Source organism: Chanodichthys erythropterus, chromosome 24 (genome assembly GCF_024489055.1).
Source record: "Chanodichthys erythropterus isolate Z2021 chromosome 24, ASM2448905v1, whole genome shotgun sequence".
NCBI classification, from domain to species: Eukaryota; Metazoa; Chordata; class Actinopteri; order Cypriniformes; family Xenocyprididae; genus Chanodichthys; species Chanodichthys erythropterus.
The window spans coordinates 19,965,545-19,988,416 of record NC_090244.1 but is presented as its reverse complement, the minus strand read 5'-3'; the positions used below and the strand labels follow the sequence as shown (position 1 = coordinate 19,988,416).

General features: G+C 36.6%; 1 protein-coding gene across 1 annotated transcript in view; it reads right to left on the bottom strand.

Moving 5' to 3' along the window:
• tmem266 (transmembrane protein 266) overlaps nucleotides 1–22,872 on the bottom strand; it is a 96,060-nt gene that overhangs the window by 58,048 nt on the left and 15,140 nt on the right. The window contains exon 3 of the mRNA XM_067379796.1: nucleotides 6,642–6,830. Within this exon, the coding sequence (XP_067235897.1) occupies nucleotides 6,642–6,830 (189 nt within the window). The remainder of the gene's footprint in view (nucleotides 1–6,641; nucleotides 6,831–22,872) is intronic.

Below are 22,872 nucleotides of genomic sequence, written 5' to 3'. Positions count from 1 at the left end.
TCATAATGGCAGAAACGGGGCCAACGAGTATGAAGCTCAAGAAAGTGCATCCATCCATCATAAACGTTCTCCACATGTCTCCAGGGGTTAATAAAGGCCTTCTGAAGTAAAATGATGGGATTGTGTAAGAAAAATATCCATAATCAACAAGTTAGAAAGTAAAATATCAAGCTTCCGCCAGACCACCTTCCGTATTCAAACTAGGAAGAAAGTGTAACTCGTCTCACAGTTCAAAACGTTTACACTACGTCCTACGCCTTCTGTATTCAACTGACGCAACATTTTCATAAGTTCGTAAGCCGTCTGACATCGCTTCACATCAGAAGGCCTTTATTAACCCCTGGAGCCGTGTGGATTACATTTATGATATTAAAGTGTTTCTTTTCTAGGCTTGATTGTGTTTTTTGGGCACAGTTTAACATGTCTTAATGCTTATTTTTTTGAAAACTCTGTATTTTTCATATATTTTACGTTTATTCTACACCTCTGTTTCCACTGTCATATGAACGGCTCGTTAGACTTCCTGCTTCTATTAAGCCACTCCCTCTGAAATACGCAGTGTGCTCAGATTGGTTGGCAGGTTGGTAGCTGGCCCACTGTATCATGATTCGCTGAAGCGTCCAGAAACGCCACGGCCCTTACCATTCGTAGTTACGCGCTAAGCTGGAAATGTAAATAATGGCGTCTATATTGCTGTATCAAATTGAGCCGAATCAGACCCAGATGAAGAGGGTCAAGCAGAACCTCTCCAAACGCGGCTTTTAAAAGACGTTTATGAATGGTATTTCATTTAGTATTTGTGTCAAAGTGTTTAGATATGCTGTCACTAATGTTTGTTAGCTTTCAATATACAGTTTTATCCTGATTAAAGCTTTACTGTAGCCGAATACATGACTGAGTAGTCGCATTTTTGTAAAGGTAGCGTTTAATTTATAGCAAGAACAACTGTTTGTCTATGAACAGAGAAGTTTGTTGGTGTTTGTTGCACCAGAACTTAGCTAACTGGCTAGCGAAGCAAAAACAAGTTGCTCTTTGTATATGTCCTTGATGCAACCCAAAATAGCATCAGAACTATAACATTACGTTTAAAATACATGTACAAACAATAAAACGTACTTACAGATTGAAGCCAATAAACAGCAGCTTCTGTTTTTAAAGTGGGAACTGCTTCATCTTTCAGTAAAAGTCTTTGTGTAAATCCAGCATTGAACTCGTATAGATTCTGGAAGCTGTCTTCAGCGCCACATCCAGTGTAGGAAATATCACAGATTATAATTGGTTCTGCTCGCGTTCGGTGTACACAACTCCTCCGCTACCACATGCTGCGCCACATGGCCTCGCCCACTTTGTTGCGTGTTCCCGGGGGCATGTTTTGCAGGATTTATGATGTCACCAACCCGGGAAGAAGCTTGTTGTAGTCCAAACCGGTCGTTTTTGTAGGCAATAAACTGCCATAACTTTAAAAGACAATATCTAACTTTGCAGATACTGTTTATGCTCAAGCAGCAACATTACACACTAACTAAAGTTAAAAAAGTGAAATCCATTGAACCACCCCTTTAATATAACTCTGATTATGTTCATCAGAAAGAAGAAAGTCATATACAGGATGGCTTGAGGGTGAGTAAATCTTTAAAGTGAACTTATCCTTTAAATAGTATGATTGTTTTGCATTTACCATAGTTTCGAGATAACTAATGAGCTGTCATTTTGGCATGTTTCTATTATTAGCTTAGTTTAAATAAAGCTTAAACTGACATCAAACCTTGAGAATATATCCTCTGTATCATTCTGTACATGCTTCAGATGTGAGTCACTCCACAAACATGACGTGACTGTGCTCTCACTTTCCCTACTGACAGTTATGGGAGATGGAAACAAAGCTACTGATATGCTGGTGGGGTGAAACTGTACAAACAGAGTGTCCTGGAATGGCCATGACCTTGTGCTTTCTATGGAAATCTGTGCATATGCGATCAGTTCCTGACAGTGAACGTTTTGTGGATAATATCACACAGCAAATCTGGTGTCAAATTGGGGTGATATTAATCAAAAGAAAATTGTACTTGTGATTGTTTCACTTAAAAATGTTCTAGATACCACACCTAAAATTAAACAAAGATGTAAACAAAACTTAGAATGTAGTTTTGATGATTCAATGACTCACTCATAAATACTTCACTTGTTTCATTACTGGATGAATCAGCGTGTTTTTTTAACAAATCTCCTGAATGAATGATTCAATGACAAATACATTTGTCCCCATCTACTGGTGTAACAATGTAGTTGATACTTTCAAAAGGCAATTTGCTCTATTTTGATCGCCACAGTAGACACAGTAGTGTTTATATCTGAGCTATAAACTTTTATCCCAGTAATTCTGTGAAAGAATATGAATATTTGTAACACAGAAATAAGGATCTAAACAAGACAACAGCTCGCTCTGGCTCAGTGGCAGCAATAACACAGATCTGAATGTTCACTGTGATCGTACTTGTCAAAGGTTTAATAGAGCCGAATTATTGACATTTAGGAATGAGATTGCGTGGGTCTTTGAATCGAGACTAAAGTGCCGCTCTAATCAGAACATTTCATTCTGGGTCAATGCGATGGGGCGACATAAACTGAAAGAAACTTTTTGTTTTTAATCACTTAAAAATGTTCTAGATACCACACCTAAAATAAAACAAATGACATACATATTACATAAATTGTACATATAACAAAACATACATATTTGGATTGTGTAGAAATTAATAACATGCGTAAACTTGAAAACGCAAAACTGCTATGCAATGTGAAATAAACAAAATAAAATAAAGCTATCATAGATTTTATGTATGAATAATTTATCTTGTTACGGACACAATCTCAAATACATTTTTTTATTTTATATGCAACAAAATGCTTCTGTTACTTTGTGAAAACGGGTCAATGACGTGACAATTTTTCTTGTCCAAAGGCCTTAATAATAATAAAAAACAAAAATATGACATCCAAAGTATGTAAGGTAGTACAACTAGATCTCTTTTATTGAATCCAAAAGGTTTTAATGATATTTTGCTACATATAAAGGTATTTTAAATAATTTGAAGTGTCAAAAGGTCATTTGGTTTAACCGTCCAAAGGCCAATATAGTAATTTAATTTGTGAATAAAATATCTTAAAATGTAATAAATGTATATATTTTTTTATTCTGGCATGATTTTATAACATCATATATTAACATAGTGCAAAATGGTATTAAAATTATGTGTCCGGAAAAATGAATTTCATTGATGTCATTCGGCGTAACCAATATAAAGGGACCATTTTGGATCAAGTCATGTGGTCAATATCGTGACAGGATGTGACATCATTCAGACACCTGCAAAGGACCACATGGTCGTGAAGCAAAGTTACTAACTCCCTTTTACCTATTTGAAAAATTCATGTTTTCACTTGTTCATACGCATGTCCCGAAACATCAGGTCATTCGGTGCAACCGCTATAAAACATGGAAAATATTGTAATGTTTTAAAAACATGTACTAAATATATAAAATGATTGATTGTCCTTTCTAGATATCAGCCTGTTAGCATTGTTTGAAAATATCATCATTCGGTAAAACCGAAATTTTGGTTAAACCGAATGACTTTTTTGGTGTCAAGTTTTGTTCATCTTGTAAAAAAAATGACAAAAGCAGTGTTAATTGGTAATAAAAAAAACATATAATCTCATTGTTAACACTTAATAATACTTTACACAAAATCTCCAAAAAAAATCTCCATTAAATTTACTGACACTTTTAAAAACCTTATTTGTCAATGACCCAAACAAAACGTTAAACGTGTACCATTAAAAACCCAAAATGTCATTAAAAATTTAGAAAAAAAGGTTCATAACCTTTTAACAATGTATATCTGAGCTGTTATCACAGCAAAGGACAGTTATGTGAAACACCTGAGTGTGTCACCTGACAAAGTGAGTCGTGAGAGGCAGAACGCTCCGTGCTGACATCTCAGAAACACACTCACACACTTGAGAGTTTGTACAGACCATCTGTCTCTCTCTCACACACACACACACACACACACACAGGCGTGGCTTGTGGACAGTGTGACGGCTGCCATAATTAAGCTTATGGTGTTTGTCAACTTTCCCTGCATGTAGCAGAGCATCGCACAGTGGCCGTCCGCAGTGAGTCACGCTACCCAGACGGGACAGCAGCGTCGACTGCCAAAAAACCCAGTCAGCACCATAAAGGTCTGGGTGCTCCACACTCCCAGCATGCAGTGCGGCTGCCAGATGATTTGTAAAGCCACATTTGCACACTAACCACTGAGGAACACAAATACACCCACTGAAACCTGGCATTTAAAAATATGGTGTGAAGTAGTCGAGAAACCAACCTCCTGCGATAAACATCCGGTATTTTTTTATGGTAGAGACATACTGTACACTCTCAGAAAAAAAAGGTTCAATGGAGTTCAATGCCAAAAGGGTTCTATATAAGAAGAAATATCTGTAAAATACTTTCATGTTTAACAGGTTATTTCACATTTTTCTAGTGATAAAGAGCTGTTTAATTCATAAAATGTAATCAAAATAAAAAAATTATTAAAACTAAGAAGCAGCACCTAAAACTTTAAAGGATTAGTTCACTTTTAAATAAAAATTTCCTGATATTTTACTCACCCCCATATTATCCAAGATGTTCATGTCTTTCCATCTTCAGTTAAAAAGAAATTAAGGTTTTTGATGAAAACATTCCAGGATTATTCTCCTTATAGTGGACTTCAATGGAGCGGTTGGAGGTCAAAATTACAGTTTCAGTGCAGCTTCAAAGCGTTCTACACGATCCCAGATGAGAAATAACAAGTATTACTGCCCTCCTCAGGTCAAAGTTTGAACTAAATTGTCATATACAATATGCTAGTGCAAGTTAATAACAATAAGTTCAAACTTTGACCTGTGGAGGGCAGTAATACACTTAGCAGTGTCTACACTGCCGGAATTCTAATAGAGAAGAAGAAGAGAGCTAGTTCAAGATGAGCATTTATGGTTAAAACGTATATAATTTACATTTTTTTTTAGAAAATTAATGATGGTTTCTATAGATAAGACCCTTATTTTTCCGTCTGGGATTGCGTAGAATGTTTTGAAGCTGCACTGAAACTGTAATTTTGACCATCAACCGTTTGGGCTCCATTGAAGTCCACTATATGGAGTCCAAAAGCCTGCAATGTTTTCATCAAAAACCTTAATTTCTTTTCAACTGAAGAAAGAAAGACATGAACATCTTGGATGACATGGGGAGTAAATTATCAGGAAATTTTAATTTGAAAGTGAACTAATCCTTTAAGCTTCTACATAGAACATTTTCTTCTAAGAGTGTAGGATTACAACACGAGTCTTTGCACTATGTCCCAAAAAAAAAAAAAAGAAAAAAAAGAGACTGAACTGTGATTGGTCAGTTTACATGGTATTCTTCCTGTCCAAGTGGTCCAGACTTTGTGCCGATAGTCAAAAGTATGACTCAATGAGAATAGAATTTCAAACGAAAAAAAAAAAAAAAAAATGTTAAGATCTAAAAATCTTAAAATGATGCAACAAGATGATATGGATCACAAAGGCATGCTGTTCAAAAACAAGAAAAATGCTATGAATCGCAGCAACCCATCCATTTATAAAAAAAAAGCGTAACGGTTTTGAAAGCTAAAACTAAAATTTATGGATTTCTGTCAGGCTCAGAATAGTGTAAATGTACAAAAGCACTTTCATTTATGCGTTTTATTTATTTTATCTTTCAAGATATAATTCTGGTTTGGTCTGAGTTTTCATTATAAATGAATATAAAGTGTAAAATTTCAAGCCAAGAATCTATCTTAGTGCTCCCATGCTTTTTTTTTTTTTTTTTAAACCGAAACACAATAGGTAAACAAGTCTCAACGATCCAGTTCTGCATTATGAATCATTTCAGCATGCCAACATATTATAAACAAACTGCTTTAAAGCACTACTTTATGTCAAACATAATAAAGATTGAGATCTCGGCTACTTTAGATACTGCTAGTATTGTTTATAAGACATGTTGAGGCTTATTTTTACCTCACCCCTGCCAAGCATTAAATGAATTCCTAGAATTCCAGTTAAAAGTCAGTATCGTTGATCTATGTGAGAGTATGCTGCTCTTCCTGATTTTTTGGATATCTGAATATTTCTCTCCCAGCCTGGCGTATGCTTCGTCGGAATCCTTTATCCGATAATAACTGAAAGTGGCACTGTGACAAAATGTTACGTTAGAGAAGCACAAACTAAGAAACAGTTGCTAATTTGGTACACTGTTTAATTTCAGACTAAAATGTCATATTATGCCTCTATATTCAATACCATCAAGTTCTTTTGTGTGTATACGTACTTTGACAGCAAACAAAAGGAGGACCAAAAACTCCATTTAGGGACATTCAGGGAAGTGCATAGGGGTGTTCAAAAGGAAACCCACTCACAAAGAGACTAAATGTCTACATTCACTTCTAAAAAGCAAATTTTTGGATTTAGATTAGTCTTATAGCACTAAAGTCAATGGGAATTCCCAAATTACAGCTGCGTAAACTTTCATGTACATGTTTCTGTGCATGGCGTTACCAGCAGTTTCTTACCCTTCTTGGTTGTCCTCTTCGTCCAGATTGGAAAGTAGCTGGGATCCGGCCAGCGAGAGGTCCAGGGCAGCTAGAGGAAGGTCCCTGTAGGCGAAGCTGACCAGCTGCACTGGAGCCATGCACTGGCCTTCATCCTCCACCTGCTGAGAGATCACCTCCAGATCCGGCACTGCCGCCTGCTGAGGGGGCCTGGGGACACATGGGGGACACTACTCTATTGTTTTCTTACATTAACTGTCTTAAACAAGTTACCATAAAAATGACCTGCATTACCACAAAAGACTGAACCACAGATAAATGAAACCTTCTAACTATTATTACAGATGGGTATTAAAAAGTCAATTTGAAATCAAATCTGTTACTCTTTACTTTCTTATAATATGTTTCTGGTCTTATTGTGAAAGCTTTATCAGTGCAATGATTCATCATAATCTTTCACTGAAATGTTTTTCAACACACCCACCCTTTAACCACCTACAGAAACCATTTCACCAACTTCAAATAATTTCCGATCAGCGCATTGGAAAGTTAGACTCGTTTAAAGAATTGGTTCAATTAGATGATATATGTAAATCAAGCAGTGTACTTCTGTGAACTGCTTCCTTCACATGGATCGTCTGAAAGAACTAATTCACTAAAATGAGTCACTGAGTCCCTGTGTAGAAGACCTGAATTTTTGGTAGCAAAATATTTGGTTAAAAGATTTCAAATGAAAATTACCCCAAGCTTTACACACCCTCAAGCCATCCTCGGTGTATATGATTTTCTTCTTTGTGATGAACACAGTTATATTAATAAATATCCTGACGCATCTGAGCTTTATAATGGCAGTGAGTGGGATCAACAAGTATGAGCTGAAGAAAGTGCATCCATCCACATCCATCCATCATAAACGTACTCCACACGGCTCTGGGGGGTTAATAAAGGCCTTCTGAAGTGAAGCGATGTGTTTGTGTAAGAAAAAAAAAAAAATCCATATTTAACAAGTTATGAAGTAAAATATCAAGATTCTGTAATGGTGCGTTCACACCAGACGCGAATTGTGCGGATAAATCGCGCGTAGTTTGACGCTTGAACTAGGCATGTGACGGTATCAAATTTTTATGTTGCGATTAATTGATGAAGCTTTTATCACGGTATACGGTATTATCACGATATTAAAATAAGTTGCAAAACAATTTTTGTCAGTTTAACAGGTTTAAGAACTCTTTTTGTAATAAAACAACTCTGACTGAAATTTTCAAACAGATTAAAATGCAAAAGAATTAGGCTATAAAGAACAACAGATAACACTTTACTCTATTTAATGCATAACTAAGATTGAGCAATAGCTATATTTGTTACAGAAAGTGTTATTTTTTGTTAATGTTAGTTTAGAAACACAACTGATCATTGTTAGTTTTATCTCAGTTATTTTGATTTTAGGAATGTTATTAAATAGTAACTAAGAAATTAACATTAATTAATAATAATTAATACTTTATAAGTATTTTTATTGTCAGTTTAGTGATCATGAATTAACATGTTAACTAATGAAGCTGTATGTTTTCAAAGTTTTACTGAACAATAACAAATAATCAGAACATTTCTAATCATTAGGGCATGTTGTAGTCCAGATTAAAATATAAAAATGTTTAGGTTTGAAAATAAATATCCTTTTAAGTCTTTTTTAAGTATTCAGTATTTGGTGCTGTGATGAACAACATTAAGATTACAAAAAAATGAATGGCTTTTTGAAGCATTTTAAAAACTTCACTAGCGCAGTTACTTTGTTTGCACGGTTTCCGTGGTAACCGCTGCACGCTGCTGTTCCATCAGCGCCCTCTGCTGTCAGAGAGTGAACGCGCACTTTCATTCAGCGCGTCTCCTTCACTGGTTCCGCCATGTGCTTCTCGTGCACTTTGGGATTGTTTACATCTGAGCGCGTGTCCTTTTGACGCAGAATACAGCGGTGTTGTGCATTTTATACGACTGATGGGTTGAGTATTCTTAATTGCCTTATAAAAAATTAATAATTGGTAATAAATTATTATTTACGGTATTCTGAAGTGCCGACGATTACAATATCGTGCATATTCATTATCGCGATTTATCACATTACCAAATATTGGCAAAAGTCTAGCTTGAACATTTTAAGTTTACTCGCTTCATTCGCGCGTGAAATTTACTTCACAACAGACGCTAATTCGCGTCCTTCTTTAAATATGTGTCCCAGACTCTTCCACACACTTCCTCTGAATAAATATACAACTCGTCAGCGGGAAAGTAGTTGTAAAATACGGCGAATAAACTCAATTTGCTGGCTTTAGCTAGCTTGTAGTCTCAATATTTTTATAGCCTATAGCTCAAATTGAATTTTTTACAACTTACCAGATTGTCCGACCTCCTCACTCACTTTCTTCCAAGCAAGATCATTTTTATTCCTGTTTCTATAAAAGTATGAAGATGTATCTTACAGCGACGATTTTTTCCACCATTGTTGTTTTGGATTTCTGCCTCCATTACTACTAGAGTTAGCTCCTGATTGGTTAACGCAAATGTTCCCCAAAGTTAAAATTTAAGATAAACTTGTGCGATTCGCCCGAAACGCTCAATCCGCGCCGCCTCATTCGCGCGAATCGCGCCACAGGATGTCTATTCGCGTCTTTGCATTGACTTAACATGTAAATCACTCGCGCTTCATTCGCGTCTGGTGTGAACGCACCATAAGACCTCCTTCCGTATTCAAATTAAGAAAAAAAACGGAACTGGCGTCACGTCAGTTACACTTTTTTTCGTAAGTTGAATACGGAAGGTGTAGGACGTAGCATAAACATTTTGGACTGCAAGAGTTTTAGACTTTCTTCGTAAGTAGTATATGGAAGGCGGTCTGGCGGGAGCTAGATATTTTACTTCATAGCTTATTAAATATGCTTTTTTTATTACACAAACGCATCGCTTTGCTTCAGAAGGCCTCTATTAACCCCCCGGAGCCGCATGGAGTACGTTTATGATGGATGGATGTGGATGGAAGCACTTTCTTAGCTCACTGCCATTATAAAGCTTGGATGCGTCAGGATATTTATTAATATTTCTCAGATTGTGTTCATCAGAAAGAAGAAAGTCATATACACCTAGGATGGCTAGGATGAAAGTGAACTAATCCAATAAGCGCAGTTGTTTGCACTGGGTCCTGAATTTCTGGAAGCAAAATATTTGGTTAACCTCTGATGTTTGCACTGGGAAGTTTCACTCATTTTGTTTAGATGGTTCATGTAAATTAAGCAGTGTAACTGCTTCATTCACATGGATCGCCCATGGTAGCAAAATATCTGGTTAAGCACAGTTATTTGCACTGTAAAGTTACACTTGTTTTAGTAAATTGGTTCATTTTGATTAAAGGATTAGTTCACTTTAAAATGAAAATGACCCCAAGATTTACTCACCCTCAAGCCACTTCTTTCTGATGAATACAATCTGAGTTACATAAATATTTATATTAACGCATCAAAGCTTTATAAATGGCAATGAACAGGACCAACAAGTATGAAGCTCAAAAAAGTGCATCCATCCATCATAAACGTACTCCACACAGCTCTGGAGGGTTAATAAAGGCCTTCTGAAGTAAAACGATGGGTTTGTGTAAGAAAAATATCCATATTTAACAAGTTATAAAGTAAAACATCTAGCTTCCACCAGACCGTCTTCTGTATTCAACCTAGGAAGAAAGTGTAATGCCTCTCGCAGTTCAAAACGCTTACACTATGTCCTACGCCTTCCGTATTCAACTTACAAAAAAAGCATAACTGACGTCGCATTGAATACGTGAAGTAGAATACGGAAGGCGGTCTGGCGGAAGCTAGATATTTTACTTTATAACTTGTTAAATACGGATATTTTTCTTACACAAACGCATCGCTTCGCTTCAGAAGGCCTTTATTAACCCCACAGAGGTGTGTGGAGTACGTTTATGATGGATGGATGCACTTTCTTGAGCTTCATACTCATTGGTCTCGTTCAGTTCCATTATAAAGCTTGGATGTGTCAGGATATTTATTAATATAACTCCGATAGTGTTCATCAGAAAGAAGAAAGTCGTATACGGCTTGAGGGTGTGTAAATCTTGGGGTCATTTTCATTTTAAAGTGAACTAATCCTTTAAGCTGGTTCATGTGAATCAAAATGTTTCTTTTGTGAACTGATTCATCACTGATTCATTAGGGCCCAAATCCCTGTGAAGTATTTTACATGATTTTTAGTAGCATGTAAGTTGTTCATTACTTACAGATTTAAGTGTTTTAATGTTTTGTGCCAAATAAATATTGCTTTGAAAGCCTGTAGTGTAGATAATTACATTGTATTTAGATTTTTTCATTTGGAAATATGTCACAATATGGATGCAAAATGGGTTGTTTCATTTTGACTTTAAACAGGGAACAATGGTAGGCCACATATAAGAAGTGTACTGTATAAAAACATAAAATAAAGCAAAAATGAACGGTCTTAAGAGTTAGCATATGGAAAACCTGAATGTCCACAGGGTGTGTAAGGCAAAGCATACAAATCAATACACAGGGGGAACTGTATATATGGCACAAATAAGAGAGAGAGAAGAAAAAAAAAAAATACAATTCATGTGGTGGATCAGAACGCAAGAGAGGTCAGGGATAAGGAGTGTTTTATTCCGACAATGCATGATGTATGAGACACGAACACAATGAACGACTAGCAACAGGAGAGGGAACTGAATCACAGACGCCACAGAGACCCAGAATCCCATTATTGAGACGTATTCCCGCAGATTACAGACTGATGTGATTCTAAGACAGACGGGAAGAAGATTGAGGAATCTCAAAAAGGGCATGGCCACAAATAGCAGACGTGGAATATGGAAATGCATACGAAACCTCAATGGCTACATAAGTAATGCATGAAAGAAGATTAAGTTGTGGCCAGCGTCCCACGTGTCGAGATTGATTCCTAAACCCAGAATATTCATCATGGTCGGAGCATCATGCATTGCATTCTACAATAATGAGGTATCGAGAGAATTTCAAAGCACAATATTGTGGCAAAACAACAAAGTCCCACAGTTGGATGTCATGGCTGGTTCTACCCGGTTTTGTCTTTGATTTATTGGATTCAGTGTGCTGATTCATCTCACGTTTGCAGTCTGGGATTGCTGTTCTCAATCTCAGCGCAAACAAGGCAATGAATATATACTTCTGCAATGCTCACAGTTCGCCGTTTGCTTTTAATATCGAACTTTAGGGAGGTAACTTACAGAAACAGTTCACCCAAACTTGTTTTGATAGACGCAAGGTTAAGTAAAAGACGACAAAATGCTAATTTTTGGGTAAACTACTCTTTTAATTGCAGTGAATAACATGAAAACAAGCCAGACAAGGAGATCCTTCCAAAATAAGCAGCAATGCGATAATCATAATGTACGCTCATAACTGGAATCGATGCTCGCGACCCTTTAGATGGCTTAATCAAGGGCAGAAGAAAGGACAGAGATGGGCAGGAACCTGGGTTTTGGCTTCTGTCCCAGGCGTGCCGGATGAGAGGAGATAAATTATGCCAGTGCAAAGAAAAAAGAGGCGGCGAACCAAAAAGGAAGCTTGTAATAGTACAGAGACTTAGGAGAGTAACGAAGCATTGCCACTGTGAATGCAGGGTCAATAGAGAGAGGCTGCATGTATGTGTGGATTACCATTATAAGATGGGAAGTGTTTCTGTTGGATACTGGCCCATCCCATGTTTAAAACATTAATGGCTGTGGACCCAAACGTACTGTAATTTCTCCAGAAAACCTTCTGCTGCTTTTCTTTTGTCTCTGTGTGTTGTGTTTTGAGCAAACAATGCATCAAACATGAATGAATGATGAATAATTGTGTGTATCTGAAGAAATCTGTCTGGGACGTGGTATAATTTGCATAATATATAATTTAATACGAAATTTTTATTTTCATTACAAATCGCTCTACTGTAATGCAAAAAAGTTTCAATATTTAAATTATTTTTTTTATGATTTTAAAATACTTCTATAATACTTATAATTATTCTGTAAAATTTAGTATTTATAAAATAGTATTAGTTTTAATATTAGCATAGTTCAGTGTTTGGCATAGTAATTTAAACGTATTTGTTTTATTGCTTTAATTTATGTTAATGTGAATTTACATAATACATGTAATTCAGTAATGCAAATTAATACTGCAGGGTTATTATTAACTAAACTATTTTTGTAAAATAAAAAGATCTTAAATGAAATTTAACAGATGAAAAAGTAAATGAAAACGAACACAAAACTAAAAAATAAAAAAGTAAACCTATATAGTAATATTTAAAATAATAATAATAATAATAATAATAATGAAAATGACAAAAGCATACTGTATATCAAAATGAACAAAATTTAAACTAAAATAAAATGAAAACAAAAGTAAAACCTAATTCAAAACATGAATATATAACTGTAATAGTATATTAGAAGTACTATTTAAATAAATAAATAAATTACAATTAAAATGAATAAATAATAGATTCTAAAATAATAATACACTACTGGGAATGATTGCGGGTCAATAACGTGACGGGTCATTTTTTTTTGTCCAAAAGCCTTAATAATAATAAAAAACAAAGATATGACATACAAAATATGTAAGATAGAACAACTAGATCTCTTTTTATTGAATCCAAAAGGTTTTAATTATATTTTGCCACATATAAAGGTATTTTAAAGATTTTGAAGTGTCAAAAGGTCATTCGGTTTAACCGTCCAAAGGCCAATACAGCCATTTCATGTGATTATAATATCTTAAAATGTAATAAATGTAGATATTTTTTATTCTGGCATGATTTTATAACATCATATATTAACAGTGCAAAATGGTATTAAAATTATGTGTAGAAGTCGTTGCTTTGTTATGAGAAAGAATGTCCGGAAAAATGAATTACATTGATGTCATTCGGAGTAACCAATATAAAGGGACTTTTTTGGATCAAGTCATGTGGTCAATATCATGTGACAGGATGTGACATCATTCAGACACCTGCAAATGGCCACATGGTCATGAAGCAAAGTAACTTACTCTCTCTTAAAGGTGCTCTAAGCGATGTCACGCGTTTTTAGGCCAAAACATGTTTTTGTCACATACAGCAAACATCTCCTCACTATCCGCTAACTGCCTGTCCCCTGAACACACTGTAAAAAAATACGGTCTCTATAGTCGCCACAAGCTCCAAAAACGTCAACAAAAACTACCTGGTGCAGCCTGGACCACAAATCATAATAAACATGCTCCAGCCAATACCCGACAAGAATGATTTAAATGCGCGTTCATGACTGTTTCAGGAAGCATGGAGGGGAGGGGGAGGAGGAGGGAGGGTGTAGCTAGCCTCTGTTTTGTTTGACAACACTTCGAACGTCAACAGGAAGTTACTCCACCCAGGATCGCTTAGAGCACTTTTAACTATTTGAAAAATTCATGTTTTCACTTGCTCATATGCATGTGCCGAAACATCAGGTCATTCGGTACAACCGCTATAAAACATGGAAAATGTAAAAACTTGTACTAAATATAAAGTGTTTGATTGTCCTTTTGTTAGCTAGCTAGATATCAGACTGTTAGCATTGTTTGAAAATATTGTCATTCGGTACAACCAAAAGAGTCATTCGGTAAAACCGAAATTTTGGGACTTTTTTGGTGAAAAATTTTGTCCATCTTGTAAAAAAAACAAAAGCAGAGAATTAATTGATTATAAAAACCACATAATCTAATTTTTAACACTTAATAAAACTTCAAAATTAATTATATCTCCATTATGTTTTTTTTTTACACTTTTAAAAACCTTATTCGTCAATGACCCTTGCATAGTTATAATAATAAAACTCAAAGTAAAGCATCTGGACACATTGCAGTAATGATAGGAAATGTGGTTGTCAAAAATAATGTCACAATACAAAAAAAAAATTTTGTATTTCATTTTATTATCCTTTACCAGGAGATTTCCCCATACCATTTAAACATAATTTTACAATAAATTACAGTACACCATCATAGATTTACACCACAATGCTGCAGTGCATGACAGCAGTGCTTCGGTCGCACTTCTCCCCAAAATCTTTTTTCACACCCTTCAAGCCGGCTGGCTGGTAGAGGACGGGCTCAGCATGTGGCGTCCCGTCCTCCCTGATGCTATCTGAACACTTGGCACTGCTTCCCACCGATTGCTAACAGGACTCTAATCAGCCCTGACACGCACAAACTGTTCAGGGCATCAAAATCACATTTGCAAATAACCATATGCAAAGCCGTAGCGCTGTCAGGTACTGATGAGTGTTCGCTAGTGGCACGACGCCCGCAGGACGAGAAGTAGAGGACACTGACATAAGACCAAGTTTTGGTGTATAAATTAAAGGGCCCGAGAGCGCCTAATTCTCCAGTTATCTCTAAAAGCAGACAAAACATTATAACCACCTGCTTAATATGCTGTTGGTACTCCACGCGCTGCCAAACCACCGAGGACTGACTCTACAAGACCCCTGAAGGTGTGCTGTGGTATCTGGCACCAAAACGTTAGCAGCAGATCCATCAAGTCCTGTAGGTGTCGATGTGGAGTCGCCCTTGGAATGAACTTGTTGGTTCAGCACGTCCCACAGATGCTCAATTGGATTGAGATTGGGGGAATTTGGAGGTCTGGGCAACTATTTTGAACGCTTCATCATGTTCCTCAAACCATTCCTGAACAATATGTACAGCGCGGTAGGGTGAATTATCCTGCTGAAAGAGGCCATTTCCAATAGGTAATACCATTGTCATGAAGGGGCGTACCTGGTCTACAATGTTTAGGTAGGTGGCACATGTCAAATTTACGTCCATATGAATGGCTGGACAAAGGGTTTCTCAGAAGAACATTGCCCAGAGCATCACACTCCCTCCACTGGCTTGTCGTCATCCCACAGTGCATCCTGGTGCCATCACTTCCACAGGTAAACAGATCACACGTATACAGCCATCCATGTGATGTAAAAGAAAATGGGACTGTTCAGACCAGGTGACCTTCTTCCACTGCTCCAAGGTCCAGTTCTGATGCTTCTGTGCCCATTGTTGGCACTTTTGACTGTGGACAGGGGTCATCATAGACACTCTGATTGGTCTACAGCTATGCAGCCCATACGCAGCAGAGTGTTATGCACTGTGATGTGACACATTCCTCCCATAACCATCATTAAAAGTTTGAGTGACTTGTGCCACAGTAGACCTTCTGTTGGCTCGAACCAGACGGGATAGCCTTCATTGCCCTCATGCATTGATGAGCCTTGGGCGGCCAACACCCTGTCGCCAGTATGTGGTTTGTTCCTAGTCGGACAACTGTTAGTAAATTTTCACCATTGCTTACCAGTAGTAACCCACAAGCATTACCGTTTCAGATATACTCTGATCCAGTCGCCTTGCCATAACAATATGGGCCTTGTCAAAGTTGCTCAGATCTTTATTTATACCCATTTCTCCGGGACCCAACACATTGATGACGAGAACTGATTATTTGCTTACCATCTAATCTACCCAGAACTTAATATGTGGCCTTGTTAGGAGATGATCAATGATGTTTGCTTTACCTGTGTTTGGTCATAATGTTTTGTCTCATCTGATTGTGTTTAAGTGCTGTCGCACATACTCTACTGTTTTTTTTTCTTTTTTTTTCCACTGACTGATAGACGTAAACTAGCTGCCGTCTCACTTTGCCCCCAGTGAGTTTACAGCGCACAGTCATAAATCAGGTGGAAAGAATCAATAGAAATAAATAAGAAAGTAGCCCACAGGGACGAACATTAACCCCCACCAACCAATTTTATGGGTTACTACAGTTTCCAGCTTTATAGCTTCAATACATCGTAAATAAAGGCTGGTTACCAAAAATATGTATTTAAAAATTAACTCACTTTGTCAAGTGAAAGAAATGCTAAGCTTGAGGGGACATATTTTCCCTGAGAGTTTGGCACTTTTAACACATAAGGCTTCAAATAATTGTGGCTTGGCAATGGTTGATGATTATAATTAACTATAAAATATACATATGATTATAAAAATCTATATTTTAATAATATATATATATATATATATATATATATATATATATATATATATATATATATATATATATATATATATATATATATATATACATACATATATAACAATTATAAATTAAATATACTCAATTCAGCCCATTGCTCATGTGTACTATGTACAAAGGACTTTCAAGGACATTCTGTTGGGTGTTGCGGTAACCCCCAGGTACTAAAATAAAAAATAAAGAAATTGTTTGCGTTTCCAAAATCCTAAGAAACCGTGAATATAAAAGTCTCAGTTTTGAACATGTTATACATGTTTTAGGTGGAACTGTTGGTCTCTAGACAAGTGCTTCACAGAGAGGCTACAATCATCTGCAATAAGTAGCGCCTCACGCTGTGCTCCACCATAGAAATGCTCAGACGGCAAAGTGGAAAAAGTGCAGAGCTTGACTGAATACGAACCTCAGTGAATTTGCAAGAGGAGACTATGCAGGCATGCAGAAAAATCTCATGTTAATTGGGGTTAGATTAATTAAGCTGCCACGTGACTTTGGCAGCTTGATACATGCTCTGAACCACTGCTTCGGAACAAATGATTCATAAAGCTTCGAAGCTTCATGAAGCAGTGTTTTTAAATCGCCCTTCTACGGAAGAGGATTAGGGCCAAGCAATAATAAAAAAATAAAACCATCTCGAGATTAAAGTTGTTAAATTTCAAGAAAAAAGTCGTTAAATTTCGAGAAAAAAGTCGAAATAAGTTACAAATTACGAATTTGTTCTCATAATTTAACGCCTTTTCTCATAATTTAATGAGTTTCTTCTCAACATTTTATCTCAACTTTTTTCTCGAAATGTAACGATATTTTTTCATAATTTAACGAATTTGTTCTCGTAATTTAATGACTTTTTTCTCTTAATTTAACGAGTTTATTCTCAACATTTTATCTCGACCTTGTTCTCGAAATTTAATGATTTTTTTCTTGTAATTTAACGAGTTTATTCTCAACATTTTATTTCGAATTTTTTCTCAAAATGTAACAACTTTAATCTCGAGATGATTTTATTTTTTAATTATTGCTTGGCCCTAATCATCTTCCGTACCCTTCACTAAATATTGTTGTCATTATTTTTTTTTTGGCACACAAAAAATATTCTCATCTCTTCATAACATTAAGGTTGAACCACTGTAGTCACATGAGCCGTTTTAAATATGTCTTTAGTAACTTTCTGGGCCTTGAAAGTGTTAATTATCTTGCTGTCAATGGAGGCCTCACTGAGCCATCAGATTTTATTTGTGTTCTGAAGATTACAGGTGTGGAATGACATGAGGGTGAGTGATTCATTTATAATTGACAGAATTTGAAGTTTTGGGTGAACGAACCCTTTAACAACAATACAAATGCAAAGTGTATTTACAGTACACTTTACCAATGTTTATATAGACATAAATATTTAAATTACTTATTGTTATTCAAAATATCTAATTGTTTTATTTAATACATTAAAATATTTGAATGCAAACAAATTTAATTGCTAAATTTTAAATATTTTTTATTAGGAATTTTAGCAGACAGTCAACGGATTAATTTTGTACTTGTAAATAAGGAATTAGGTGGAGAAAAGAAAGCTTAAATAATAAATATCTCTGGTTTCTCTTTTATATCAAGTTCCTTTGATACAGATTTGAGTGAGTTATGAGAATCTGTGATGTTATAACACAATAAAATGCTGTTTCAGCATGGGATGCACTAAAGTCATCATAACACGTCCCTTGGTGGGCATCTGTAGACACTAAACACACTGCAAATCACACAGGAGATATCATCTTTACAACAGATCTGAACTCGCTAGCACAGTTTGCAGAGGACAATATTGATTGGGCAGAAAACAAACTGTGCTATACAAACAATTGATGATATATGCGAGAAGTCAGTTAGATAGGCCCACATAACTTAATTTTTTACATGTTCAACTTTCTTTAGTGTGTAATGTTGCTGTTTGAGCATGAAAAAGGTGTGCAACGTCACTCCAAAGAGTTACTCTCTTGATCAGTGCGCAGTTTCTGAACAGTTTCTTTAAGGTATGAACACATCACAATATTTCTCATTTAAATAATTCCCGCCCAAGGCTTATGCAAAAAAAAAAAAAAAAAAAGTTGCGGCCTGGTTGAGTTAGTGGATGTGCACGAGTACACGAGTACTACTTGGGCGTGACAGGTGACTGATCGTGAAAACAATGATCGCTGTGACTATAAATTTTTCTTCTTTTTTTTTCATTAGTTATTGCAGCATTTTGGGTGGTACCTAAGGTCTGATTGTCTGGAATCACGTGCTAAAGTAGATGAAAATACAATTAAGTGCAAGATGTGCAGTGCAAATCTGCAAAATACATAATATTATAACTAGAATTATTTAACTGCCCGTGTTTCAGCATGTTGTTACGGGAAGAGCACATCCACAATGGGAGTAACACTTTCTGGCTAGCACTTAATTCAAATTCACTTGCATTTGCATCCTTTTGTGCAGATACAAGTTGTAATGTTTAATTTATGTTGTGCATCTATCTAATTAAACTTGTAAAGGATGTCATATAGAACGGGCTTCAGGTTACTGGTGTTCATTCACTCTTAAGCTCAGTGGTGTGTGGTGGTGTTTTAAAATGAGGAGACAAAGTCAAATGTACATTCATGTCCCTGTTTCACTTAATTTTCCTGATTAAATAAACATTACATAAGAAGAGAGTCTAAATACAATTCAGCTTGGTATGTTTACACTAAGTAATTTTCTATTTATTATACATTTCATAAAGTCACTAAAACCCCCAACAGTCATCATGTTCTCAGGCCATTTCAAGTTTGATTTTGACGTGACAAAGCAGTGATATCTAAGTGACAGTTGTTTATTTACTTTTTAATTAATCTTTCATTAGATAGCGGGATTTAACGCACAAACCAATCATATCCAATCATAACTGATCATATCCAATCATAGTGAAACTCCTCCCCACCTAAATTTTTGGTTATTGGTCGAATAATTAGCCAATTTCATTCATCATTACTGCATATAGGTAATTGAATGACTATCCATTATGCAATGACTATCCATTATGACATGTATGCATTTTTATCTTTATGCACACAATAATAATCTTTTACATTGTAATCCTTTTATTTTTAATATTTATTATGTTTGTGTGCTGCTGCTCGTCCCTATGCGTGTAACAAGCAGATTGTACGTGCGTTGTGCACCCGCCTATAGGTGCATATTACTAACGCACCGTTTGAATAAAATAAAAAATACTGTGCCATTGACTTTAGACCAGGTTTTGTTGGTCAATGGCGCAGTTGTTTTTAGTTGCCTCAAAATAGCAACACGCCAACAATGCGCCTGAACACACCTTGTTTTCAGACTAGAACGAACAGTGCGAGTGCATTTGCTGGACATGAAAAAGAAAGAAAAAATAAAACACTTGCGTCGCATTGCGCCGGGTGTATGATAGGCCCCATACACTTTTAAATGTCACATTTTGTAATATTTGCATTGTTTTATTTTTGCAATATTGATTATTTTCGTCTTTTTTTTTTTTTTTGGAGGCACTGCCCCCCTTGCCTCCTCAGAGGAAATGCCCCTGCTTTAGCTTCACCTCATTCAACTATTCCTTTTAGATGTTTCGTTTTCGAAAACACTGATGCATTATTGATAATTTAGCATTTATTTTTCTAGTCATATTTTTATATTTTAATAAATTACATTTTTTATTTGTCAACATTCATTTTCATAATAGCGTTTTAATTAAAATATTTCCAATATTGCCATGACAGACATGCCCCTGTCCCTCAAGTACTTGAGTAATCGTTTTTGAAACCTATCAGTACTCGAAATAAAAAATGTAAATGAAAAGCTGCACATCCCTAATTGTGTTGAAACTTGCAAGGGGCGGGATATTTCCCAAACACACTGACCAATCACAACACACCAGTCCAGCTAACCAGTCAGAAGGAGGGGCTTCACAGAGACAGGAACTAAACAAAACATTACTGACAGACTGGGATGAGAGGTGCTGCAACAATGTCAACTATCTGAAAAATAATGTTTTTTGAACATTCAAGCATGAAAACCTATCGTAGACTCCAAAAACAAAATCAAGACCTCTTTAATGTCTACAAATAGGCCTAGAAATAAGGTAGTAAAACTGCATATGTAGGAGCTGTTGAGGTACAAGAGGGGTGTCAACTGATTTCCCAGTAACATCTGTTCGACCTTCACAGCCAGATGCTGCAACCAGCATTCATCCGGCATCCCTTCAGTTTGTGTTATTCAGCAGGATGTTCTGTCACTAGCAGTGAGATTCCCATGTCCCAACCTAGCATTTAACATAGGTCGGCCTTGATGTAATCATTTCTGAGGGTGTGCTGGAAAATTCACTTCATCCTTCAGCCAAAGCCATTACATAGAGACTTGTGTGACAGTGAACAGTATTTTGAGGTTAAATAAGAACACGACTATAGTGTATTAATAAACAGAGGATGGTGAAAAAGTGTCAGCACATTGTGGGCCCAGAAAAATATTTTGAGGAATATTTTGATCTGGTGGTGTAAGTCACCATGTTTGCATGACCCCTTTTATGCAGAGCCATTAAAGACCATCTACCAAAGCTAGGAGAAATGAAAAGCATAAGGTACTGTACACAAACAGGGTCCCACTACTTGTTTTTTAAAACATTAGGTGGCACAAATCCTATGTTTTGTATGAAATATTAGATGTGTTTGATAAGATATCATGTAATATAAAATGAATATAGAGTGAAAAGTACTTCATGTTAAAAGACACCAAATGGCAATTTTGAGTTTTGACAACTTTGAGTGAATTTATGTTCAACCAACAAGCTACATTGAGTTAGAGGAATGTAGTTGTAGCACTGGAACCAATTAATATTATTTCTTATCTATTTCAGTTCAAATCGACATCTATCGTAGCACATATTAACATAACTTATTTAACATGTTTATTTAATGAACAAGTAAGATATAACTTGTCACTGGCATTAGCGCAGTCATTGCTTATAGAGTCAATGTAGTGTTTACCTTCATGTATTTATGGCACTATCGGAGGTGCGGCTGGCAGAAATGCCTTGCAGGTATTCCTACCTGTGCTTACAACTAGTTACTCTTGATTACCAGTGAATACTGCGAACAGTGCAGTTGACTTCCAGGAAAGTCTGGAGAGCCGCCAGGGAAGACTGCACCAGGGGTGGCGGGGCATGGAGGAAGGCCATGGACCACGAGAAAGGGGGTTTGAAGAACCTGTGGGGTCAGATTAGAGCTAGACTCACAAACCTGAGGTAAGCAGAGATGATTAGGTGATACAGAAGAAAGCAAGGTCAAGCTTCTTCCTTGAACCTTTTAAGTATGCCCGAGGCTTACTGGAGGAGAAGAAGGGGAAGCTGCACAACACTGAACAGGAGTTGGAGGATTACATCAAAATTCAGATTAGAGGCAGCTTGAGAGAAAGCCCCCTTGGACCACAAGAGCACGTCCCTTGCCCACCAGAGCAGTCCACGCAGTTCGACACCAATCCTCCAAAGTGGTCAGAAATTAAGCAGGTTGTGGAGCAAGCAAGACCTGCCTCAGCAGCTGGACCAACTGGCATACCCTACAAGGTCTATAAGAACTGCCCCATGGTCCTGAAGCTGTTGTGGAAAATGACGGGTGCTGCCTGGAAATCAAAATCTATCCCACCAGCATGGAACAAAGCGGTTACCACCTTCATCCCAAAAGAAAAAGAATCCCACAACATCAGCCAGTTCAGAGGCATTGCTCTTCTGAATGTGGAAGGAAAGATCTTCTGTTCAGTGATGGCAAAACAAATGACCAGTAGCCACCTGGCAAAGAACTACATTGACACCAGTTGCCAGAAGACTGGTGTCCCAGGATTTCTGGGCTGTATAGAGCTTTCTGCGATGATTTGGGAACAGATTCAGTCAGCCAAGTACAGTAAATCAGACCTCCAAGTGGTCTGGCTGGATCTCGCTAATGCCTCTGTTCCCCACCAGCTTATCAGTTTTGCTCTTGACTTCTTCCATGTCCACGCAAGTATCCGGAGCCTCATGAATGTCTACTTTGATAACTTCCATGTCTGCTATACATCCATGGACATTGTAACTGGGTGG